Below are 22,851 nucleotides of genomic sequence, written 5' to 3'. Positions count from 1 at the left end.
TTATGGCATATTTTTTTTTTATAAAAGGATATAAAGGACATTTTTCAGGAATATTTTAGGACATATATTTGTTTACTTCTGATATCATAGATATAAGCATATAATTTACTAATTGCTTTAAAATTTTCAAGTTATAATTAAACAAATATCCTAAATTTATAGTATTAATAATAAAATAAACGACATATATGTTGGTTATCTATTTATTTATAAAATAGTTACATACTTTTAAAATATAGTACATTAAATAATTCATTTAATTATAATTAAAATATATATGTATAATTGCGATAACAGGTAGGTTTTAAGTAACAAAAAGAATGATACAATCGTATAATTTCTAAAAAATAATATATAAAATTATGCTTAATACACATTGAATCTTTTCAAATTCTTGTTCTCTTTGATAGTACAAGATACTTGCTTGAATGTCAAATGATCATCTTTACGTAGCAGTGTCAACACATTTAAAAAAAGAAATGATTTTTATTGCGAAAAAATGTGATGACAATGATTGCAAACGTTTCACGTTTTTTTTCGAAATCTCTGTGCAGATAAAAGGCCACATTAAAAATGAATTATATGCGCATTTTACATAACAAATGGAGACACATGTTGACACAGTTCAATGAAATAATGATACAGTATTGATTGTATAGCTAAAGATAAGAAATGATCAATTAACAAAATGCAAGTCGTATGCAATTAAAGGGACTTTCAATATTTAGTTCGGGTTGAAAGGACATAATAACGTTGTATCCAGCTATCCTAACATTTAACAATCAACATCCAAACGATTATTCCTTTATGCCCTTTTCCTCGAGCGGAAACATACCATCTTTGTTAACAGAACACATTAAATTATTGGCTAAACAGCTTCCTTTTACTACGAGACGTTGCACACGTCATTAATCGTGATTCACGACTTCGTTATCGCTATCAAAGAAGTTGTTTCCACCTGGACATTGGCATGCAGTTAAAGCTATGAGATACGTCTTACCACAAGTATATACACATACTTGATTTACATTGAAAATATATGAATATTTTTTACCTGTTGTCTTCTTTAAATCTGTTTTTTAAAATTCTTTATATTTTTTAACATTATATAATAAAATTTCTGTTCAACTTTGTTGTGTTCAACTTACGATGCTTCAGAAACCACTTAATACACTTTTGCAATGCATTACCATGACACATATACCTTGCCGTATAATTGTATAATTGTACAACAGCTAACTTTGGATGGAGAGGAGAATACCTCTAATAGTTAGATAATTAATAAATATAACTCTGCAACTATTTCAATAACAACTATAATGGACTATCTAAAACAAGTTTAGGTATTTAGAATCATCATATTTTAAAGTACACACACATACGAATTAGTTATTTGCAACACTTAATATAAATGACCAATCAATTCAATATACATTAGACATTTTTTTATTGCTTTGATATAATAATCTCGAAAAAGTTTTCTGTTTATATTTTAAATACAACACAAAAATTCAAAAGACATTATTACATATTATAATTCAAATATTAATTTAATTAAAAACTTAATAATTTTAAATATGAAAAATATAGATATAGATTAATTTTTATCAAATTTAATTAAATAATTAAAAATTTATTTTTGTATAATTTTATACGACTATGCAAATGTGTCTTTGCAACGCTTTGTTAACAACACTTTATATATAATTATAACTCTTTGCACGTACTTTTCTTTCATATTTTGCATAATACAGATTATTCTTGAATGATTGGACCATCTGTCAGTTTTCTCTCTAGTACGTGTATATATAGCTCGATTCCATAAAATTTATTTTTATTATTTTCTATTTAATAATTCTTTTTTTCAAATATAACACACACACACACACACACACACAGACACACACACACTCACTCACTCTTTCTCTCTTGAATAACTCTCGTGAACAACAAACATTACTTCCTCATTTTGGTACTTCCATTTGCATTTTTGCATCACTTTCACAAATCAAGTCATATTGTATTTTCTCTGTCCAGCAGCTATAATGTCTATGATAAATATCACCGAAAATACTCTCGGTTAACTATCTACAGAGAAGAGATAGATTTTGATAGATAGATCCTTGAATTCTATTCGAGTATAGTGTCTCTACATTAAAAGGGTAAAGATAGTAGTACTCGCAGCTTTGTGCAGCCTTGTAGCTGCATTAGTTACACGTGAATAGTATCCACGGAATAGAATCGATCGAAAAGATATGCTCTATTCTATCATTTTTTCCAATTATTTACTTGTTGTAAATCGTATGATAAATTTTAAGACCGATGCAACCAAAAATCTAACAACTAGATACATAACATATACAGCTACATTAAGTTGTGCAGTTTTTGAATCATGAAAAAAGACTTATTATTAATGTCACAAATGTCAATTTTGTGTACGCATATTGAATAAGCTAATTTATTTATCTCGTTTTCTTCGAATTCTTTTATATAGAGTGTTAGGTATGCAACAAATATGCGAAAAAGTATTTCAATTTCTTAGCGATCAGAAACGTGCTGAGATATTTGTGAGTTTTCTCAAATTTATTTTGTGTGCATGTGTGCATATGTGTGAACACAATTTGTTATATATAATGAATTTATACTTGCACACAAGATAGTATAACCGTACAATGGCAAATAAACGGTCTAAAAAATATTCATTAACTTACGTGTAAGGAGGAATAGTACTTAGAACCAATAACCATTATATATTATAATATCTACGCAGAACATAAATATGAATCTCTTTTCTAATTTAAATTACTTACCAATTACTTGAGATATAATGATAATTTGATTAATTTCAGGTAGTATATTTTGCATATACTTTCTGAAAAGCTAGAATCCTGAGGAAATGTTATTCTATTTCAATACAACTAAAATATATCTGTGTTTCTGATCGCGTTATAAAGAAGAGTTATTGTCCAATAATATAAAACTATCGATATCTAAAGGAAACACGTGATTATAGTTGACAGTTCAGCATAGTAATTGTGAAGTTAAATAGAAGCTAACATACTGTTTGAAATTGTTTAGCACTGCATATTACTTTTTCTTCTGTTCGCATAACACAATAATTAAGAATTATTAATTACTGCACACACACACACACACACGCGCGCGTGTGTGTGTGTGTGTGTGTGTTTGTGTGTAAATATATCCTTATATTACAATAATAATTATCAAGTTGCTCGTTTCCTTATCGTTGATTGCAAAATAATTTGTATTGTGTAGAAAGAATTAAAATCAAACTTTTCCATAGTTTTTTTGATAAATCATGATCAAACTTACGTTACTAAAATTTGACGACATTTTTCTTCTATAATTCGATGTTTGCGAAAAAAGATAACATGCAGTTCAGCGTTCTAGCATACACTAGAGATTAAAACTATCTTAGAATATAAGTGACAAGAAATAGTGAGGCTATAGAAAAGAGATTACGTGCTCTTTCAGCAGAGAGAAAGTATCCAAGCGTGATACATGCGCAGATATGACTTTAAGATAGGGTGGATTAAACACACGGTGGCGTTAAGGCATAATAAGAACTTACACACCTGAAATAAGAAATACAACTTCGCCTTTTCCCTTATGAATTACTATCTTGCACATACTCTCTTTTTACACCTTGTGAACTTAATAATATTCCAGTTTTACCGTCAGTCTAGTTTTGCGTTAAAAAATAATAAGATTATTCTAAAACTAATTGCGGCGCATAAAAAAGCTCACAACATATTAAATCTAGCTTATCTCCGATTAACCATCGTGGGGTAAGAGTACTTGCTTCTTTCCCTCATGTCTACATCTAATGTCCGATCGAGTTCGAATTCTATACGACACAGTTACCCCGTTTCTGTCTTTTATACACTTACTTACGTAACTTCAAAGACATGCGGTAGTGATCGAGTTGATATGAGACAACATTCGATGTTTATCTCAATTTACATGTAAGTCTTATGCTCTATGAGTAGGCGCTGCTAAAAATCGAAGAAATCTTTACGCCTGTAATTCCATCGTGTATGCAATCTATCTCTTCGTTTTGTCACTGACTTTATTATTAGCATTCGCTTCTATATTATCTCTCAACGCTCGACGTAATTGATGCATCGCGTAAGTTGGAGTTGTGTCAGCTTTGTTGTTGAAAAAGTTAGTCGCCGTACCGCATTACTCTCTAGATCGGAGGAATATTCAAATATCGATTCACGACTTCCTATCTCGAGTATTTTACAAGAAACGCACTTGTAACGAAAGGATATATACTTGTATATCTATCTAAAATAAATAACTTACATTTTTTTCGTTTTCCAATCGTCTTCCAAGAACATCAACAATTTTGATGAGGTTCTTTAATCTCGAGATGCATCGGAGATTCTCATTTCGTTCGCTTGTTCATTCCTCCTTATTTATAGTTAACCAGAAGTAGGCAGTGATAGAAAATGATTAAATATATTTCGCTCAAGTAAATCTTCTTCGCCCATCGCGGAAGCCTTGGTCCAGTCTCCACGAGTCGTTGGATAATTATAATAAAACGTACACTGCGCGTATATATTCGGCAACAGATCACCCGAATGTCAAATCGATAGAGAGACGCCTCTCCCTGCTTTCAATCTATATATTTCTTTCACCCTTCATTTTCGGTTAAACTCGTTTCTCTCTCTTTAGCAGCACGCAGTCTTTACGATCTAAAATCTTACAACAATAATACGCTTACCTGTCACAAAAATAAATATTTTGATATCGCTTACCATCTACATGCTTACGCACTAGAAACAACAAATCCCGCTTGACATGTCCAGCTGTATGACGGGATTCACAATAAACTTTGTATATTCTCATTCGTAAGTTGGTGCTCCCCCCCTCTCTCTCTCTCTCTCTCTCTCTCTCTCTCTCTCTCTCTCTCTCTCTCTCTCTCTCTCTCTTTTTCTCTCACACATTTAACTTCGTTTTTGTGTTGCAGTTCGATATGCACGCGAAACTCGCACGCTATTAAAAATTGTACGAAAATTACGAGTATTTATATATTCATTGCAATTGTCAAAAATATGACTGAATATATGCTTATGTTTTTTCGTCGCCACAATATGTAAATATAACTCAAAAACATAATATTTAACCAATGCATCTATTGTTTAAGATGTATTAAAAAGTACATATCAACACAATATTAATATCAAAAACTTTAATTCAGATGTGTATGTGTGTGTGTGTGTAAATATTAAAAATACATATAATAGTATATAATTCTATATTTTTTATATTTTTATATGGATGTGTACGTATGTATGTATCTCTACTTCTATATTCGTGAATAATGTATATAAATGTCAATGATAGCAATTGAAAATTTCTATAATAAAAATTAATATTAATAATAATAAATTTCCATGATAAAAATTAATAGAAAAATAAAGTAGAGTACGAGTAACGACGTGCATAACTCTTCAAAATAAATTCTGACATTTTATATTATAATAACGTAGTGTTCATACAATACAAAGAACCGCATTTCTCATATTCGCTAATCCACCTTATACTGACTAAAGCTTTATGAAATTGTTACACACCACTTTGCCAACACTTGAGAGCTACTGAGGGAAGGCTCATTACATACATTCTTTTTGTAAAAGATATTGCGCTATTTGTATACAATTTCATCATTTTCTAAGCAAGTTTCAAGCAAAATATCATAGTTATTTTAATATCGCTACAATTTGCTCATTACTTCGACTTCTGTGTTCCATTTATTTTCTTATATATTTGCGTATTCTGATATTTAATCGTACAAACATTCTACCTGTCAAACAACACGCCGATCAAATATTTGTCTAGTTTTCACTCCTATCACAAGACAATTATAATATCTGTTGCTCTTTGTTATATTCAAGTCGCAAAATTCAAGTTTTAATGCTTTTCTTTCTCTATTTTTCTCAATAATAACTCTTTCCTCTTGCATATCTAAAGATTTTACTGAGTACATTTTTGTTGAACTAATATGCGCAAAGTGACGCAATGTCGTTTCTCTAAACAATCCATTCTGAGAAATTGCATATCAGTCGTTTCAAGATGATGGGACACACCTTGAGGAATCTCTTTCCTCTGGTCCAGGGAGTTAAGGTACAACATTGAGCGATTTATTTCTTAATCGAGTGATCCCTTCAGGTCCATGGTGTGTATCGCGGACGCTGTGAGTGTCAGAAGGCAGTGTCCAAAGCTGCCATACTGGTCGAGATGTCCGGATCTGCTCGACAAGCCTCTAAGAACTCGGATAATGTCACTACGCCGTCCCTGTTGCCATCCATTTTCTAGAACAAGTAAAGTTATATCAATTTTACTTGAAAGCTTTTTCATTATTATGACGTTTAAAAGATTTATATTGTTTTGTTAGCAAATATTGCTAAATACTTATAAATAATACATTATTCGATTAGAAAAATTTAAAAAAATTTTATTAATTGGATTATTAATACACATTTATACATTAATAAAACGGTACTTTATGTAATTGATCGGCCACATCTTTTTTTAATATAATTTTTTAACGTTATGTTCTTAGTACTCAATATAATAAACAGACGTTTTATTTTTTTAAATAAATGAATAAATCTATTAAGGTTTTTGGTATAAAAAATTATAATCTATTTTAAAAAATAATATTATAAATCTGCATTATGTTACGATACTATAAACCATCTTAATATTCAATGAATGCATAATGAAGCATTGTGTCGAAAAGTTTATATGTATTATGTAAAATGTTATAATGGTATTATGTAAACTTTCTATGCAGGAGAAAATACGAAAATCCACTTTGTAAATCTCTCTTTGTTTAACGTCACGGTTACGGAATGCATGGAACCTCATATCTCGCAACATGATTGACTGAACTATGAATGACTAGAATTACCATGAAGCTTAAACTCAGGAAAAAAACCTCGCCACGTTGACCTAGATTGGAAGACCATTACTCTGACCACTACTGACCACTAAGACGATATATTATGAAGAAAAAGGAAAGGTATATGTAGAATGTTTTCTCACACTTCCGCGTTTCTGCGATGGTATGTCGATGTACACATATATATGCGTCACTTAAAGTAGAACTGATCAACCAACGGACTGACTACTAGAAGTCCGTTTCTACTGCGTCGCGCTTCTTTCAACTCTCTCTCCCTTTTATTCTTTTTCTATTATATATATTATTTATTACACATCGTTGTTTTTATTATTTCTATATATATAACTAATATATTAATATTATTTTCTTTCATTCCATTAACATCAATATCATTAGGTTAAAAATTTAAGATTTAAAAATGTCATATTTTATGTCATTAATATAACAGACCATAAATAATACAATAATTATGCAATTAAATATGTAATTCGTTTAGTAGGTTTCATATTTCGCATACTTATTCCAATATATTCGAACAGAAACGCAGTCGCTGCCGGATATTACTCGTAATTATCTGCGATTCGTGGCAATTTATTAGATCGAGTTAATTTACAGAATGATCGAAAGTTGAAGCCAGCATTTCACCTCGTGTTGTGCATGTATGAGTTGTATAGATTGTATAGTAGTAAATCAGTCATCGGCAGGTGCGAAACGCAAAATTATTACTGCTTTAACATTGCGAAACACAAAGATCAATGTATGTGGGGGAGGAGTTTGTTGCCATATACATCGCGTAGGATGAGATTAATTGGTACCACGACTTATTATATACCATAACGTATTATCGTAGGTTGTAATTATGCTATAATAAAAAATAATTATTGCAAATATATAGGATATTGAGTGAATTTGAGAGAAAATCGATATTATAATAGATTATTATGTCGTTTGTCGTTTTAATATAAAAATGACTAATATTTTAATATAAAAATATGTTAAAATAAGTTTGATTTAAATCTTGTATTTTAAAGAAAATACTCATTATATCATGATGTTACATACAAACTATTGCAAGTATACTGTTTAAAGGATAATGTTTAATTCTTTCGATAATTTCTGATTAATCGATTCTATATCAGAAATTTTTCAGTGTTTATCATTAAATATTTTTGTAATTAAAAAAATGATGAATTTTTATGATATATTTGATATATATTTTGATATATTCTTATAATATATTTATATATTTTACATACATTTTGCATTTTGGATACATATATATATATATGTATCCAATATATATATATATATGTATCCAATATATATATATGTATCCAATATATATATATATATATATATCCAATATATACATATATATATATATATATATATATGCATATTATTGTTTATATTTTGTTTGCGCATGACGTAACATGAAAACGATTCGATATTATCACTAACAATTGGCAAGACAGCCCATTTTCCTCAGATGAAAAATGTTAGTGAGCTAGATGCGCAGTTTTCAGAAACAATGGGACGGATTTAATCGTGATCTGGAGGGAATGAAAGCGAATGAAGCCCGTTTTTAATTAGTGCTACGAATAAACGCAGATATTCCGCGACCAATGCTCGTTACCTCTTTCCTCGTGATTAATTAGCAATAAATTAAACAGAAATATCCGTAAAATAAAGAGGTATTGCGAAAAAATTGAGAAATGAATTGCGAGTGTTATTTTATTACAAGAAGCAAAACGTAATTTTCTTTTGCAAAGAAAGAAGAATAAGAACAATTTACATGTGAAAATATAAAATAGATAAAAATTGATATGATCTATATATGTATATGAACAAATTGACAAGTTTTGAAAGATTCTTATCATGACAATTTTTCTTAACGTTCATCAATGTATAATTATTAAATATTAAAATTATATATAATGACAACAAATTAAAATATTTTAAATAAACAAATGAGTGTATATCAAATTAATTTAGATTTTTCAAATAATTGCGTATAATTATACTCGCTAAATTTTAAAAAGTGATGTAAGAAGTATATTGATGGAATTCTATACAAAACCACATAGGAACTGTTTTTTCACTGTTTTTCTATGAACGTATTGATAATCTTCGTAAGCGTTCCAGTGCTCCATTGTGTGTTGCAGTTAGAAGTTTATAAAATGTCCACCAGTTCATTTTTCATTCGTCTCCTGTATTCATGGCTTAAAGTTAGCTTTAATAGTGCTGAAAAGACCTCATAAAATTTTAAGACCAAAAAGACAGACATGTATGTCTTAGTTGTTGCAAAAAGTTTATTAATTACTTGAAATTGTACTAAAAACTACTTTGCATAAAAAAAGTATCTCTGACAAAATCTCTTAAATTATCATAGTGTTGCACAATTGCATAGTGTGTCTTTTGTAATATTCTTTGAGCTTTATAATCTTATATAAAAACAGTATATGTGTATATTTATACTGAAGATAAATCAGTTTTTGAGACAATTAAAAATATTATATTGTATTAATTAGATCAATTTTTGCATTTTTATTCTTAAATTATTATATGACGATAGAAATAGCTTTTATATCATTCTTATTGTTAGTTCATATAATTAAGAAAACGGCTATACTACTAAACGTAAATGCGAGAAACATTTATTCAATTCAATAATGCACACTTATATTCTTACTTTATTTATTCTTCCGCGTTAGTTGTCTTGATTGAAACAGTGTTTCATTAGAGTGATAGATAAATATATATAAATAAAATCGAGAAGCAAACCAGAAAGAGAAAGAACTTTAAGCAAATAAAAATTGAGAGTACGTTCAAGTACAATAGTATCCGATATAAAAAAAAAATTATTACTTAAGAAAATAAATGATTGAAAAAGTTAATGGTAACGTTTAATAAAGTGAATTATCATAAACGACAGATTCATAAGCATGATATATCTGCAATATGAGCACTTCATCAATCATTAGTAAAAACTTGAAATCAATAACATAAGAGTATGCCAAACATTTGGTCCATTAATTTATTTTCTCATTTATTTTTGAAGCACGTATTGTAAATCTCTCCTGTAATTTCATCTCACAAATCGCTTATTAAGTTGAAAGTAACTAGTGTAAAAATTTTTTGCATATATAATGACGAAATCAAACTTTTCTCATTTTGTACGTAAATTTTTTAAATTTTTTATACTTTATGTGACTTTGTGCAACGCAACCTTTCCTATCGTTACATCTCGACTTATTTTTATACTCTGGTTTTATTTGCTATATTATACTTCTTTATGGCATAGATTTTTTCCTTTTTTCTTTGACGAAGTACGTGGTAGAACTTTGAAGTATTCCTAACATGAAACAAGAAGATGAAAAATCATCTGAAAAAGCTGTTCTGTCTTGCGTCGCATTCTTCAAGTTTTTCCACGAGAGTTTTAAATCGATTTATCTACGTATCCAAACCCTAATGTTCGTAAAAGAAAACTTTCCACATCTAACACGCACATCTGGATTGTACCTTGTCTACAAAATGAATTATCGTTACAAGCTAACATTTTGCGAGAAATATGTATTTATATATGTAATGTAAATTAATATATCTTCAGAGAGAAATATTATTCGCTTTTCCATATGTATTAATAGAGTTCGTATTTATACTTGCGCATTTATAATCGATTATCGAATATGATTTAAAATGTTCAATCATCAATATTCTCTGCACACGTGCCACACCAGAAGGTAGCATCTCATTGCTACGGATTATTCGCGTAGCACAGATGGTATTGATATCATGACAATAAAGTTTGACCGCCAAATAACATCTGCGCATAGAAATTTGTATAGTTTCTGGTTAGGTTCATAGACGTTTCGATTTACAGTGAATCACAGAGTTGATTGCAAACTGACGAACGAATTACATCAGATCAAAGGACTTGACTATAGAATATCGGCAGGTGCTCAGAAATATTTAATTGAACAGCAAGAGACGTCCAGTCTTACACACTATTATCGAATCGTTTTCTGCATTTCAATAACGAGAGGTGATACATTGATTCAACAGAGTTTTAATGAGACGATGTAATATCTCTTTCAATTTCCTAATGTCACAATTAAGTGAAATATGATAAATCTTTTCTTATATAACTTTGAAATTTATTAAGTGAAAGTCTCATGATTTCTTTATAATAATTAATTAAACAGATTAAGTCTTTTTTATATGCAATCTGCTAATGGTGCTTTGTTCTACCTCAAACAAAAAAAGTTAATAGTTTTATGAGAATAATTAAAACTTAAATTCATGTTTATTATATAATATATGCCAGGGCGCACGGAAGTTGCAAGTTAGATTGAGAAGCTAGCGTAGTTCCTTGAGAAAAGCCCGTGAGGGGCCTTTGAGGAATTGAAACCACAGGCAATTAGAATTTAAACTATCCGTATACATACATGTAAATGTAAGGTGTGTGCACATACTGTGGTTCCCCGAGTTAGAGCTCCACGTGTTGTACTAATCCTATCTCTCTTATACTCTCGCGACCGCAAATGTGCACACGTGTATCGGTGTGTATGCCTCAAAAGCAGCAGCCCTAAACAAGGCGTTTACCCTTTCTGGTCGCGTCTTTACCATCGAATTTGCGTTTCCTTTCAACGTCAGCAAAAGCGTAGGAAGCACGTCAACGTATTCAACTGTGGCTACACAGAATCGAAGATGAGAATCTAAAGTCGTGGCAGTTTAACATGCCCGCCGGTAATAGATTACGAAACGAGCTTCCGACCTAAATTTTCGTATCTTCTTATATAATTGAATGTTGAGTATGCAAAAGAGCATGCATTTGTTAATTGTATGTACATGATAAACAAAGCAAGACTTAGTAATTTACTTGTGTTATCATTCTGTATCTCTGACGCTTTATTTTCACACATTTCTGGATTTTTAAAATTTTAATATTATAGATAAAATGAGAGTTATATGTTCTTTGATAATTTGTTTACTAATTTATTTTTTTAACTAGATAATATTTATCATAAATGCTACCTATATTCGAAACAATTATTTCAATAGGCACACATATCTGTTTTACGAATCGATTTTCAAAACAATTGTGTTCTAAAAATGCTAACTCTTTGAACTTCATTTGTCGTAGAATTGACGAAGCGTATAACTTGTATCGGGCAGATAGAAGATGTGTCATCTGCGCAAATTGTCTCTGTGAAACGGGTTACTCCTTTTTTCGCCTGTAGCGATCGAGATAGGTGAAGAGAATGAGTGCACTGCGAGTATTGTCATCCGCAGCTAACAATGTGGCAGCTTCTAAAAAGAAAGGCTTGTTCCTGTCTTGCTGATACACTTTCTGCAGATGCTCGTTTTCTTTCTGGTTGAGGTAAACGAATTATCGACAGTTATCGCACGAGATACAAAACTCATTAATTTAAATGTTTCGTTTACTCGAAGCTCCGAACAAATTTTTTTCAATTACTTTTCACAATCGGATCTTTTATGTAATTAATTGTAGATTAATTACAAATTCATTAAATCTTATTTTTAAGCTGGATTAATTTTAGATAGATTTCATTAAGTACTCATGATATATACTAAACAAAAATTTAAAAAAAAATTTTTTTTCATGCGCGATTTAAAGATTTTATTTTATTTCCTTACCTGAAACATACGATCCACTTTTTCGCGTACACCTTCGGGATCCAAGTTTGGATCAGAGAATTTTCCCATCAGTTCATATACAGCAGTCACAATATCCGTCATTTCCTCTCTCGTAATGCAGCCGTCCCCGTTGATATCGTAAAGAGAAAATGTCCAACGAAGTTTTTCATCTATTGAGCCACGGGAGAGTATACTTAAGCCTGTAACGAAATCCTGGAACATAAAAATCACCATTGATCATAGGAGTATAAACATTGCAGTGAAACATTTTTCGTATTGCGTCGAAGATGCTTGTAGTTTGTAAGATATGTTCGAGTTGCGTTATATTGTGTCTATTTTCTAAACACAGCAAATGTACTTCGCTTTTTTTTAGAATTTGTTTTGTTTTTCTATTAGTTATATTTTTTTGTATAAAAAAAGAAGAAAGTTCGGAACTGTAATTTTAACTGACAAGCGAATAATGCTGATAGCAACTATAACAGCGATATATCAGGTAGTAAACTTCAGTGTTCGTTGGCTTTAAATTATGTGCGGCGTCGAATTTAGATGTGAGTACATACCGCATGAGATTTGTGGTCGTGTGGGTTAATATATTTGTTACTTACTAAGTTATGTGAGATCTGAAGATTCTGGAGATGTGATTTATCATTAAGTTATTACTATCATTATATCGCATACTTTTTGACTTTTAATTTGAAATTACCGATGAAATGTCTACTAAATGTTAATGAAAATCACAAAATTATTTTTACCTTTTTCTCTCAAAACTAGGCAGAAGTTTTAGAAATCAGATGAATATGCAAAAAAATCAACGATATTTTTCTATAGAATACAGACATATATTTCTAAGAAAATCTTAAAATATTAATATTATTTTTAAAAAACCATAGTTGCAGTAGAAATATTTACTTTATTTTTTAAATCGCATGTAAAAAGAAATTGGATAAAAACATAAGTTTGATTATTAAACACATCTATATTAACATCGCGACAGCGTATTTATGTAAATCTTCATTGTTCATGTAACAAAAAGCCATCGCAATAAAAAACAGGGCTGTTTCAGAGAAATAGGTCGCTCGCACAAAAGCAATTTAGACACAGAAGGGCGTTAAATTTAATCGTGCATGGTGATTAAGCAAATAATGACGACAGCGTGTAATGCGTTGCCTCGTAGGAGATAAATTATGCTATCAGTCAGGTAAGTTGTGACGCAGAAATGCGGCCGCGTATTAATATGTACGCATATGTAAGCGTGAAACCCTGCGAGAAGTTTGTATATCGCGCGAAATATAGGCATATATTAGATATTTAAATGAACCTTCAAGTAATAAAATTGTAGATATGTCACGTATTCTGAAACAACGATTACTATCAAAATTTGTCTAGAACTTTGAATGCGACGATTATAAAATAAAATAGTTCTGCAGTGTAATTTCACTACGCTAGATATATTTAAATTCATTATAAAAAAATGCATCGCACTGTCATGTTTATACAGATTTGAGAATATTTTTTAACATGTAATAATAGCGAGTTTGATGTATTTACGCTTTTGTTTATGACGTCTGATGATTAATTCACACGTTGAGTTCTTTAATTATCTGAAGCGGATAAATAACACTAAAAGAGATTAAAAATATTTGCACCCTTTATTTCATCAAATTTAAGTATTTTCCTTTAAATTTTAATTAGCCTCACAATACTATTTTTATTATATTGTGCAAAACGATATTATTCCACTTATCATAAACTTCATGTTCATCGTAATATTATCTCAAAATTCTTCCGAATAGATAATTTATAGGAGAAGCCACTTTGCTAATTTGATAGGATTTGATTCCAATATAATACAACATAATTGCGATGGGATAATACATACATATTTAAGCAAATTGGGAGATATCGAAATTGGAAAATTTAATACTTAAGTTGTTGTAATCAAGGAAATGTTAGATAATAATTGATACAATCAACGTAAATTACGGAAAATAAATTGTATTATGTATAATATACTGTTCAGTAAAAATAAGAATTTTAAAGAAAGATAAATTATATATGCATAAAGATATTTATGCATATGCGTGTATTTTTTTCCGCATTTCAATTTCTTTCTCTTCAATTTTCTACAATAATCAATCAAACGCTCAGAAAAACGATGTAGATCTCAAATTTCTCAGTACACATTTTAGACGCTTAATCACTCTTTTTATTATGGACAAGTTGTAATATGTATTGTCCTTGGTCCTTGGTTAATGGTATTTCTGAGTTTAAAAGCGCATCCACTAAAGCTGTTGACCCAGCAAATTGTATTAAGCGATCAGGAAGAATAAAATAAAGTCAGCGAGATGAGAGAACAAAATAGTGGTAGACACTAAATTACGAAAGGTAATAGAGTTTAGAGTTGAGATAGAATGTAAAAATAAGATAAAAAATATATAATGATAGAGATAGAAATATTATTTATACATAGAGAAAAATATAATATAAAATATATAGAAATTAAAATAGTGAAATATACAATTTTTGAAGATTTTTATGTAATATCGTTCTAGTGCATCATAATATTATTAAAAAAAAAAAGAACACAAAACACAAAAAATATATCAAGCCTTAAAAATATTCTAAATAGTTGTTTTAACAAAATAATAACTAAAAAAATTAAAATAATGCTATTAATGATGATTTATTTAAAAATTTATTTCACAGATATTATAAGAAAATTAATAATATATTTTATAATATTGACATATAATATATTCAAGTTGAGATAAAAAATATTTTAGATACAATAATGTTATAGTAACGTACAAAATTGTTCAAAGATATAAATAAAAAATTTGTCACAAAAATTTTTATCGTTAACATATAATAATTTAAAAAATGTTGTCGCTATTAAAAATTTAAACATCTTTATCTTTATTATTTTTATTTGTTTCTATAAAACAGCTTAAAATTAAGCTATAAAATATGAAATATCGTTTTTCGATGTAGTAAAAGGATGACGCAGTTCAAGAATAAGAAATTGCCAAATGTTTTATAAATTCTCCTAGAGGGCCCAAATCCTTTATATAAATCATACTTGACGTTACTTAATCTTACTTACAAAATCCACAATTTTCACGTCTTGTGTCGCTTTATGTGTTTACACATTTATCGTGTGACTTCTTTCATTTCTTAAGAAAAATTCTTGTACATATTTAATCTATTTTTCTCCTAAACTTATAATTCTATTGTTTACATTTTTTTTCAGAGAAACATGTATATATACATATATGTGTTTCTTTGATACGTATGTACATATATATACATATATGTATATATATGTATCAAAGAACATTTAATGATAAATTAAGTTAGGTAATAATGTTACAACTTTGTATATTGAAAAAATTATTTGATACGCTTTGCTTACAATATTATAGTACTTTCATCAATTTTATATTCTTTTTTAATTTTTTATGATAAGTATATGGTATCAAATCATAAATATATCACATATCAACTTTTACGGATGCTCGAAAATAATATGCTCAGAATATGGAGATATGCATTACAATATCAATGTAGAAAATCAAAGAAAAAATCACAAATATACAGGTACATTTATATTTGATTGAGTCTTAATAGTAACAATGAAATGTCCGAATAAATATCGATTCAGGTCATTGTGATTATGTCGAGAATAGAAATGGGAACAAAACTCTTCTCAATTATTCGGGGATTATACACAATCAACGAGGTCAACGTACACAAAGATTGCGGCGGTTGTTATTCAAATACATGTTTATTTAATTCTTAAAAGTGTATAACTTTTTATTTCTCAGAATTTGCATCTTCAGGATTTTCAAGAATATATTACACTGATTGTTTTCACAGAATCTATAATGCCGTACACAATAAATTTGATGAATTTTTATCAAATCTATTAAAGATCAGCATATTTAATAAGTATAAATGCTAAAGGAGTAATAAAAAATTATAACAAAATTATTTTTATTGCAATATTTTCGACTTGTACGTTTGTATCTAACTGTTTAAAAAAATTAGTGAAATATCTGAAATAGAAAAATTTGTAGATATATGAATATTAATAATTTGTTAATCTCTTTTAAACATTTTACCTACAGTTAGCAATACATTTATTAAAATTCTTTATTATTAATTTTTCATATAAATTTTTCTGTTAGACAATATTATGAAATCATAATATGTAGCATTAATTGAATGTTTAAATTATTTGAATATTTGGTAAACTTTTACATCGACATAAATATTTATAAATGCTTTCAACAGAAATTTGATATCATTAATTTTAAATAGAAATTTGATATAATTAAAATAATTGTATGTGTGTATCATACAGTTTGTATCATTGTATAGTTAAAAATTATGATTTGTATTTAGACAAGACTTTATACTCCTAGAGACAAGATAATGAATCGTTACAATCACGTTTCTACACAGCTTTGAAATCGTCAAATTTTATGTCACGAGAATAAACTTCTAATTGGGTGGTACTTAATTGGAAGTAATAAAGATTTAGTTTTGCTATTTGTAGACAATATTCGAATTTTATTACCGTTGGCAATACGCTGAGAAAGTAGGCTAATTAAAAGAATAAATATACTGTAAAAACATTTGTTCAATAAGGGAAATTTATTAAAAATTAGAAGTAAATTATTTTTTTTCAATTTTGTTCGGAAATAAAAATGCTTGTTTTAACGCATAACTTGACATAATGTTTTATTATGTCGGATATGTTCGACATAACAGATCATTTGCTTATACGTTTAAATAGATCGATTTATAAAATCACTTGTAGATTGTTTTTCGGTTTTCATTTAGCGTAAGCTTTTCATTAACGGATAATTAAATTGATCGCTAAATAAGAACTATATCATGTTTCACGTGTTTGTCGTGTGATATCCTATTGTTGAATAAAATATAGATTTTCTATAACAGTTGTATTATTCTGTCTCATCAAAAATTTATGTAATTATTTTTAAATATCAAAATTAAAAAAAATTACAAATATATATATTACATTCATATTTTTCAATTCTTTTATTAATGAACTTAAATGAAATTGTGTTTGACGGACGACCGAACATTTTACACGAAAATGCTTTTCAACTGCTTGGCACAGATCCACGTGTAATCAGAAAGCATGCAAATGATTTCAACTAAAGGGATCACAAGTATGTATTTCGACCATCATGTGATTTAATTAAATTTTTCGCTTTTGATTGATCATAGTTTTTTTAATTAACTAATCTAGAAGAAAAAGAGCTTGCTATTATATTTTTAAAAACTATGTAATTTTTAACTTTATATATAATAAGAAACGAAAAGATTTAAAGCTTTTTTTAATTAACTAATTTTTAATTAAAAAAAATTAATAGTTAATAATTAATTAATAAAAAAAGCTTTCAATCTTTTCGTTTTAAATTATGTTTCCACTAATGTTTATTTATCATAATATATGACGTGACATTAGCAAACAAAGTGTATTTATTAACTATTAATAAATATTATTATTAAAACATTATATACATTATTATAACACATTTTACACTATAATATATTAATAACGCTAAACATACTTCTTATTTTGCAAAAATATGAATACGTTCTTAAATCGCGCAATTAGTTTTTAAAATTCTATGAAGACTACCTGATTAAAACGCTGCTATATCCGCGGGGAATGTTGTCAGAAAATAGGAAGGCTAAGGGAAACCCGCCACAGAATGAGTCGTATTAAAAAAAAAAAAAAAGAGAGAGAGAGAGAGACAGAGAGAGACAGAGAGACAAGGCTTTACGAGAAACAATATCACAGTTAATTAAAAGTTCCGGCGATGCTCGTTCTGTCATCTGCTCCGCTCGAAGCAGATTTTGCCACACGTACATACACATACATTCTACACACACAATGTACGCATTTTTTTATAATGCAAATCTAACAGCACAACGCTTCCTTTTTACTTGTATGGAACTAAATATTTTTTGTTGTTGCTGCAATTTATGATTTCAACTTGTTACATATATTGATCGCACAAACGATTGAAACATGTATCCTGGCAAAAACTAGAGAATCTCCAGTTGTGTGACAGTTTGCTGCGAAAGCAAGAAATTTCATAGTGAGCAACTGTGCTTACTACAATATGAAATATTCAAGCTTGTAGGAAGCAGATATATCTTTTTTTTAGTTTATAACAACTGCTGTTAGTTTACTATATCACGTGTTTTTATTCTCTTAGGAATATTATATTGCAATCTAAAAAAAAGGGAATTCGTCTAATTAGGTACTATTTATAAAAATTTTGAAAGCAGATGATATCTAAACATATAATAAGATAAAAAACTGACATGAATGCTAACAAGTACAATAGTATCGTTAAAATTATATGTAAAATTTGAAAAAATGCATTGACAATTTCAGCAAGATTGACGGATTTAAAGAAATGAGTTTTCATATCTTATAATAAAACGTGAAGATAAAAAATGTTGAACATGCATTTCTCAACGATAATGCGATTAAATCTCATAATCACCGGATTCTTCGTTGCTATCCAAAAGGAGCGATAAAGGAAGAAGAAAAATAAAAGGAAGCTGAAGAAACCTCGAAGATGGAAGAGTCCTGTTGGGCTATGCGTTGAGAGCGAGTGCACTCGAGTAAAGTATTATCTCGAAAAGAGGAATGGTAATCTTTGTCCGCGTTCGTTCTTTCTTTCTTTCTTTCTTTCTTTTGCAGATCTTAGAGCGAACGTGTAATGCGCTTGAAGAGCGATAGAAATCCTCTCATATATATCAATAGTATTACAAATAAAACTTAGAGAATAATAGAGAATGGCGCGCATACATTACAACGTGGAAGTAAGGAAACTGTCATTCTTTAACTTGAAAAATTTCGGGATTAGCAAACATTCTGTGTTTGCTAAATACTGACAAAAAAATTAATAAAAATATTTTTTTCTAACTTTTTTTACAAAATATATTTCGAAATTCCCTAATAAATATATATGTATACATAATATATATATATATATATATATATATATATATATATATATAATAATAATATATATAATATATTTGCAATATTATAGCGTGAAATCTTTTATATAATAGGTTTAAGAAAATAGCGTTTATTCTATGTTTCATAATCCTATTATCTATATTCGTGAAAATTAATTCAAAATTAAAGCACGTGTGATAACAATTTAGCTTAAATATATTCGTCTTAACTTTTCGTCGTATGTACATATATTCCACCGGTGTTAATGAAAACTAGATTGAAAGTTTGTCACATATTGCTTAATGGGAAACGCTCACCGATAAAGAGATTCTCTAGTAGAATAATTTAATTAAAGTATAACTTAATTAAATTATCGCAAGTTATATATCACAAGTTAACAGGAGAACCTTATCATATGCAAGGAAAAAGTTTGCATTAAATTTAATAATTTTCTGCGAGACACGAACAATGCCAATTACACAAAACACAATTTTACTTTAGTGAATCTAAAAACATTTACATTACGTAATAATTATCTCGCCATGACTTCTTTTTCTCTCTCTCTTTCTCTCTCATTCTGTCTCTTTCTCTTGTCTTATTATTCCTCAGAATCTTGATATATTCGATAGATCTGTATCGTGTTTATATGCAAATTGACTTTGACACTTGTATCGAATAATAGTGAAGTGTCACTCAATAAACTTAATTAAATGAACGATATTGAATGTTACATTTAATTAGCTTAGTCTCCAATGTGTATATGTTTACTTAGAATACGACACGCGTAGACTTTTAATTGTATGCAAATATTAATAACGATAATAATCGCGATAATTGAATTTTATATTTTATTGAAAAGATATTAAATAGAGATATTGAATAATGCAGATAAATTTTGTAACGTATGAGAGTCATATTGTATTATATATGTGGTTATATATATATATATATATATATATGTATGTAAGTGTATGTATGTATACACATGTGTATTTTACTTAAACTTCAAAATTATATGAAATATTAATTGAAATATTTTACGCTTTCCATACTTGATAGTATTCAATAGAGTTAGATGTTAATTATATTGCTAATTTTCAGTTACTTTATTTAATTACATATTTAGTATGTTTAATTATGTTGTTTGCGTAAATGAAAAACACGATTAAGTAGTTACTGTGTAATTTATCATTTTTAATATGCAGTTAATTACGGTTGCAATGTAAAAATATTGAATATTTTTCTTTCCTTTTTTACATTTCTTAGATATTACAAATTATTATCTATAGATATAAATATTAGAAATATTAATAATAAAAAATTATTTTTATATATCAATGATATTAAACATAAAAAGTATATAGAAAAAAAAATAGATTGAAGCGTGCGCGTTTTGTGTAGAATATGCTTTAATCATTTTTTAACCGCGCAAATATATATGTATATATCACGGTCTTACAGGTATATATACTCATCTTACAAAGAATTAAAGTCTATGAAATCGCATATTATTGAAATCTGATATTATTCTGTAACTTTCGTAGCATTTTACGAAATGTATATTGCAATATATTAGCTTGCTTCGTACACTTATGTAATATTAATCTGCATTATATTGACCTGAAAAGTTAAAGATAGAGGGCAAAATTGATAGTGATTTTATGCATGCCAACAACTTTCAAAATAATATGCTAAACGATCTCAAAAGATAAAGAAAAAGGTAAATTATGCAGGAAAGAGAATTAAACATCACTTTGCGTTTCAAAAGCACGAGACATACAAGATCGTATAAAAACCATTAGTAAAGTACAATGCCATATAATAATCTCGTTAAATATAGTTAGAATTTAGTTAGAAAATTATTAAATGTTATATATGCAATGAATTTTATCCATAAACTTACCTCAAAACTAAGAAGTCCGCTGTGATCCTGGTCCAAAGTATTAAAAACGTAATGCGCATACTGGCTTGTATTGGCTACACAAACAGAAGAAGCAAATATATATTTTTATTATTTCTTTATATGTGTATTTATATATTTTATTATATTATTTTATGTTTACTTTTCTCCTTATTCTTGTTAAATTACAATTATATAAAAATGATACGATTACATTAAATAAATGATTACATTAAACATCACTATATATTAATTAATGTGTAGAAAAATTAGTACTATATTAAAAGTTAAAAAGTTATATAAAAAGTATTTAGACAATAGCTATGTCCAGATTATTCAAATAAAATATTCTACACAAAAGTATATTTTACTGATTGTTACCAGTATTAATTATATAAAGTTTCTTTTTAATACAAATTATAAATTATATTATCAATATGGAAAGTTGCATTAAAAATTGGAGCAATTTAAATAGCATTTAATGTATAGAAAAGGAAAGATTTCATGAAATAAACTTGCACTAGAAAGATACTTAATGAACAATACTTGATCTCTTCCATTCAACTTTGTTCAACTTCTTTAAAATTAGAATACGTTTTGATATTAATTTCGTTGGAACGCAGGGGTATGTATTGTCATAAAAACTCTTCAATTTCCGAAGATATACACGCAATGAATTTGAACAAAAGCCTACAAAGACCGTCGGAATCTGTTATGGATAGCTCGTAAACTGGATATTCATCGGTGTGTGTTAATAACTTCCAGTCGAGATAACACGAATGCTTCAAATCTAAGGCAAAGATTTATACAGGCCAGAAATTATCGCCATATATACATATATATGTGTTGCGCCGGTTGCACCTTTCGCTGTTCTCCGGTAAGATTTATCATGTAAAGGTTTTACGAAAGAATTGGACAAGATATACTACTTTTTAATGCAGCAATATATTGCCGTCACTACCCTACGTACACATATATGCAGCAGTTTTCGAGAAATGACTTACTTGCGGATTTAAAAAACCTATATTTGCTGTTTTTATGTAACTATTGTCTCTCACACACACAATATCATATTGAATATTAGGACACTTTAATTACAGTGATAAAAGTTATTGAAAATAAAATTAAATTGTGATTAATGACCAATTTATCAAAAAATTTATTATTACAAATAATATTAAATGTTATAATAATTTCCCAATTTTAAAAAGAAAAAGAATGATAAATTACAATTACCTTTTATTCATGAAGAAAAGATTTTCTTGTTATACTTAACAATCGTGATAAAGAAATACGAAGTGGCATTGACAACATTACTACATGAACAATAATCAAAAAAGC

The 22,851-nt window shown here is 28.3% G+C and overlaps 1 protein-coding gene across 1 annotated transcript in view; it reads right to left on the bottom strand.

Annotated features, from left to right (window-relative positions):
- Window positions 1–184: 184 nt before the first annotated feature.
- LOC140671625 (uncharacterized) overlaps window positions 185–22,851 on the bottom strand; it is a 41,862-nt gene continuing 19,195 nt past the window's right edge. The window contains exons 6-8 of the mRNA XM_072903073.1: window positions 21,514–21,587; window positions 12,596–12,808; window positions 185–6,341 (exon numbers count right to left, since the gene is read on the bottom strand). Coding sequence (XP_072759174.1) covers window positions 6,231–6,341; window positions 12,596–12,808; window positions 21,514–21,587 — 398 coding nt within the window. The 3' untranslated portion in view covers window positions 185–6,230. The remainder of the gene's footprint in view (window positions 6,342–12,595; window positions 12,809–21,513; window positions 21,588–22,851) is intronic.

Source organism: Anoplolepis gracilipes, chromosome 12 (genome assembly GCF_047496725.1).
Source record: "Anoplolepis gracilipes chromosome 12, ASM4749672v1, whole genome shotgun sequence".
NCBI classification, from domain to species: domain Eukaryota; kingdom Metazoa; phylum Arthropoda; class Insecta; order Hymenoptera; family Formicidae; genus Anoplolepis; species Anoplolepis gracilipes.
This window is presented reverse-complemented; position numbering and strand designations above follow the sequence as displayed.